This window comes from Glycine max, chromosome 2 (assembly GCF_000004515.6).
Source record: "Glycine max cultivar Williams 82 chromosome 2, Glycine_max_v4.0, whole genome shotgun sequence".
Lineage (NCBI taxonomy): Eukaryota > Viridiplantae > Streptophyta > Magnoliopsida > Fabales > Fabaceae > Glycine > Glycine max.
Window position 1 is genome coordinate 10851057 of NC_016089.4, and position 5328 is coordinate 10856384.

Consider the following 5328-nt stretch of genomic DNA (forward strand, 5'->3'; position numbering starts at 1 on the left):
TGTGGGGTCTCTTCCAAGTTTCCCTTAAGGTAGGGGGGGGGGCGGGGTGTAGAGAAAGGTTGGAAGTTAAAATTGTCTATTTAAATTTTTTTAAAAGGTTGGGGTGAAAATGGAAAAGATGAGATGAGAATAATAATTTCTTTGAATTTGGTCTACCTTACACGTAAATTTAAGAAGTTTTGATTCGTTAGGATATTTGAATCATGGACTCCCTTATTTTGTATTATGCATATCCTATTATATTCTAGAATATAAATTTACATTTTGGAATTAACTTTCTGAAATAAAATAAGAGGTGTTGGATACAAATAAAGGAGTACATAAACAAATACCCATTGGTCAGGCAAGTTAAAGCTACATAACTGTTGGAAGTTCTATTTTTCACTATACATTATCGGTTAGTGCTTAAATAAGACTTTTTTTTTATTTGATCTTTTCTTTTTAATATTTGTTGCTGTATTTGAATTTTGGTTAGCTTACATTAATTAATAAATTTTTAATGTTTGGTTAATTTTTTTGTATTCAATTTTTTGGTTTGTACTTTATTAGTATTTTTCTTATATTATGAAATCTAATCAATTATTGATAAATAACAACCTAAAAAAAGGAAATTGAAAAAATCACAGACGTCCAGATTTTTTTTTTGTAGTTTTTTTCTGCTTATTTAGGCAATTTTACATTGTTTATAATATATATATATTTTTTTTTATCTTTAGTTTGCGAGCTAGCATATTTAACCACAAATTACATGGGATTGCATACTAGAAAATGGTACCTATTTTTCATCGTGAACCAAGTTAGCCTAGCCTATTACAATTTTGGGCCAATGCAGGCTAAGTTAACCCATGTACCCCACTCTACTTGGCATACATTAACTTGTCAACGCAATTGCTTCATGTACTTCCTATATTGCTTTCATGGTCATTCCGAAAGCAATATAGGAAGGGGAGAAAAAACACCCTAACTTGGATTATTCAAAATTTGAATTCTACTCATGTCATATTCCTTGAAAAGTAAAAGTGTGGACAAAGTATTCTCTTACCAATGGTAAAAAAAATATCAATAATAACAAAAATTGTCTAAAATAAAAATTACCAATGATCATGATCCTATCAATAATGACATCATGAGTAAATATTACTTGAGGTCATTAAATAGTTGACAGTATTACCAATGACTATTCCAACAAAGAACCTAAAATGTTTGGCAACTAAGTATTTTCAACATAGATATAAATATTCTTATTGACGAGAAAATTGTTATAATTTTACGATAGTATAATTTTAGTCTCTAAAGAATTTTTATTGCACATTTGTTCTCTCATAATTTTTTAAAAATTAACAATTTTTATTTATTATACCTTTAACTTTTAACATAAATTATTGATGTGACATTTAAGTGATGATATATTAATGTGACAAATGATTTGTGAGTTTGATACATATGTTCACTAATATTGTTAATGTGTTCACATGATAACAGAAATCAAAATTTGATCTCTCAAGACCATGTTAGACTATTACATCATACATCACTTTAGCATGTCAATATCATGTAATTATTGAAAAGCCACATCAATGATTTCTACTAAAAAAAAGTTTTAAAATGTAAAGAACAAAATGTGCAATAAAACTTTTTGAGGGACCAAAATGCCACAACCTCAAAACTTACTCGGTGAAATATGCTAATCAAGCAATTATGTCCAAGCATATAGGTCTTAAAGGAGGATTTTTTGGAAGAAAATTGCTTGATGGTACAAAAGCTATCATACACGAAATGCACGAAAACTTCAATTAAACGATTTTGGATTATTTCCTCCAATCTATCTTTTATTTTATCCTTTTTTTATTTAATAGTCTTTTGTACTTTTTGTGCAGTATATATTCCGTACTACATAGCATTGTTCTTTTCAAAAAGAGGTAGTAAAAGGTGTACCCCAAAGATGCAAATCTGCATGGAAGCTAGCGTTGGACAGTATACCATTTCTTCAAAACTTAATACAAAGAAACTTAATTGAATACAATGTAGGGGTGTGCAAGGGAAGTGGAAAACACAACACATTTGTTCTTTGAATGTCAAGTGTTAGCTAAAGTATGAAAGACATGTTTGAGTTGGTGGGGAATTAGCTAGTGTTACACAAAACGATGTCTAAAAAAAATTCTTGCAATTTAGGGGATTGGTCGACTGTGATGGGAGGGACAAATGTTAGTATGGTTTCAAGTGGTATGGTCAATATGGTTAGCTGCAATTCTCACATCTTCACAAAAAATGTTAACTATGAGGAGCAACTAATTGAGTCTATCAAGATTCATTCTAGGCAATGGAACAATGTATAAACTAGTAAGAGTTATCCATTATTAGGATGGATAATGAATCCTAAATCATGCCTTGGGATTAAATGAAAAAATCAAGAGCTTTTTTGGGGTCGGAGAAGGATTGGTGTAATATAAATAATGACAAGAAAGAAAGAGAAATTTAATGAAAAGGATAGTAGTAGAGATTGGAAGAATTTGTAGTATATGCCAAACACAGATAAGATAAGTGTAAAAGAAATAAAATGGTTTACCCCTATGGAATAAGAATTGACTAAGATTGGCAATGTATCCAAGAATGTGTGAAAGAAACAACTTCATTGGGCTTTCAGTCAGGGGCGTGGGACACAATTTGGAAACGAGTGTTGCTAGGTGCACCCAACATTATTGCTGGTACATCCATCATTATTTGAAAATGGCAAAATTACCCTTATTAATTTCTCCCCTTACGGATCAAGTTGATCCATAAGTCTTAAAAATAAACTTACGGATCAACTTGATCCGTAAAAGATTTACGGATCAACTTGATCCGTAAGTCTTAAAAATTAACTTACGGATCAACTTGATCCGTAAGGAATATTTTCTGTCTTTTTATGGTTAGTGCTGGTGCACCAGCAATAATGCTGGGTGCACCTAGCAGCACTCTTTGGAAACAAGGAAGATGCTGAAACAAGAACAATTTTGAAACCTAAACGCTAACACATGAAAGTGGACTTGGATCGTGAAATTTGGGTGTTATGATGATTATGAACCCGAAGCTTGAAGAGTTAAATAACCAGGCCAATCTTGGTGGTTAAACTACTTGGGTTTTGTGTGTAAAAGGGCAAAGGGCAATGTACTACATGCATGGACAAGTTTTATTCGATAGACCAACCCTTTAGAACTATTTGTATTTTGGTGATGAGTATGTCTTATGTTTTATTTAACATCAACAAATTAAACTTTAGCTTATAAAAAACACAATAGTAGTTACAACATCACATCATCCCATATCAGATCAATAAATTTTGTTAAATATTTAACAAAAAAGTAATAAAGGAACCCAAATTTTACTATTACCAAAAGGATCTAATTTGTGAAATTGGAATTTATGAACCAAAATCACAATGATACCTAAGAGCTTAAAAGTACAATTAAGTTTATTTTTTTTAATGAAAATAAAGTGTGGAGTAATTATAAAAGAAGATTTAAGAAGAAAAATAATAAACACAAGGAATAATTATATTTTTCTCTCTAAATTTTTACAAATTTTACTTTTAGTCCCTAAATAAAAATTCTAACATTTTTTGTTCTTGTACTTTTCTTCTGTTAATAATTTTTGTTTCTGTTTTTAGTAACATCATTAATTAATGACATAACAATTATGTTAGCAATTTAGTGACTTTGTCACCATGAAATCTAATGTGACATATATGTGTAATTTTTTTGGCCAGTAGAATATATTTTTAAAAGATCATAATAAACACTTAATTGATGAGGTAACCATCACCTTAATTGATTGTCCTAAATCCTATACATTGTTAAAGTTGTGGATGATTAGGTTTAACATTTTTTGATTTAATTACTCATTTAGTCTTTATTATTTTTAAACTTATTCTTTTTAGTTTCTTTACATTCTAATTCTCAAAATGTTCATATTATTAAAATTATTTAATTCTATTAGAGATTTTTTGAGAATTAAAATGTAAATTTTAGGAGTTAAAATATTCACTTATTAAATTTTAGAGACTAAAAAATCTATCTATTAATTATAAAAACTAAAATAGATAAATTTAAAAATTATATAAATTAAATAGATAATTAAACCATATTTTTATTAAAGTTTTTAAATAATTAATACTTTTTAATTAATTTAATAATTTCATTGATCATAATTTTAATTAATAATCTAATCAAAAATCAAAATCCTCAATTTATAAAACTTAAAAGAGAAACAAAATCTTTGAGAAACTAGGAAAGAACAAACTTACAATTTAACGAAAGCTAAAATGAAGTTAAACGATGAAAAACATAGTTAACTTATATGGTCATCAGTTTCCGAAAGAACAGCCATTTTTGATCGGTGAAGTTGGGGCGTTGAGAATCGGAGAAGGGGAATGGAGCAGCACAAGAATGAGAGCCATACACAAACGTCTTTACCCCTTTCTCCTTTCACTCAACCAATCCGTTGTATAGTCAAACTCGGTATCTCTCTCTCTCTCTGCTTTTGCATCTAAACTCCTTTTCATTATTTCCATATTTTCTTTCCAAAGTTTGTTGCTTTACAATGCTGGTAGCCTAAGTAAGCATTTTCTCTTGCATATAAGCATCTGGGGTGTCTCTTATTGAACAATCAGATCCCAGAAGAGTGTCTTCTGTTCTGTAAAATTTGGATGAGACCCATCATTAATGTTGTACATGGAGTGCTTCATTGTGATGTTTTTTCATCCGTGAATAAAGTGAAATGCTTTTGGTGGTGTGTTCAGGAGGAGCTGCAATCACTTCCAAAAATGAATTAGAGATGATAAATGAGGAGATTCTTCAGAAGGTTTCAGAGCAGCTGAGGGAAGCAATGGTTGCATCTTCTGAGAAGCCTCCTGGGATGGATTGGAGCAAGAGACCTGGAGCTTCAGAGATTTTCTGTAACCCAGAAGAATTTGGGGATCATTCTGCTATTGACTGTAGCCCTTTCATTGTTGTTCATGGAGCAGGTTCCTTCAGTTCATTCTTTTTGTCTTGAAGTAGTAGTAGTAATAATAATAATACACTGACAGGAGAAAGGCTTTTTGCGCTGTCATCTAATCATAGTTTGTCATATATGGTAAGTTTGTTGATTTTTACATTACAACTTTAAAAGTCATACCTGGCATGATTTCTGATTGGTTGACGGTGTAAGAATTTTTGTACTGATAGTGCATGAAAGTTAAACTCTAAAAATGTTTGGAAAGTTAGTTTTTTTTCAATATTTCAATGTTGTATATTTTTTTGGTGAAAATTCAATGTCGTATATACTAAGGAATGAGCATACAACATTACA

General features: G+C 30.1%; 1 protein-coding gene across 1 annotated transcript in view; it reads left to right on the forward strand.

Moving 5' to 3' along the window:
• Positions 1-4328: 4328 nt before the first annotated feature.
• LOC100792453 (amino acid kinase superfamily protein) overlaps positions 4329-5328 on the forward strand; it is a 5349-nt gene continuing 4349 nt past the window's right edge. Inside the window, exons 1-2 of the mRNA NM_001255484.3 lie at positions 4329-4496; positions 4778-5002. Of these exons, the coding sequence (NP_001242413.2) occupies positions 4409-4496; positions 4778-5002 (313 nt within the window). The 5' untranslated portion in view covers positions 4329-4408. The remainder of the gene's footprint in view (positions 4497-4777; positions 5003-5328) is intronic.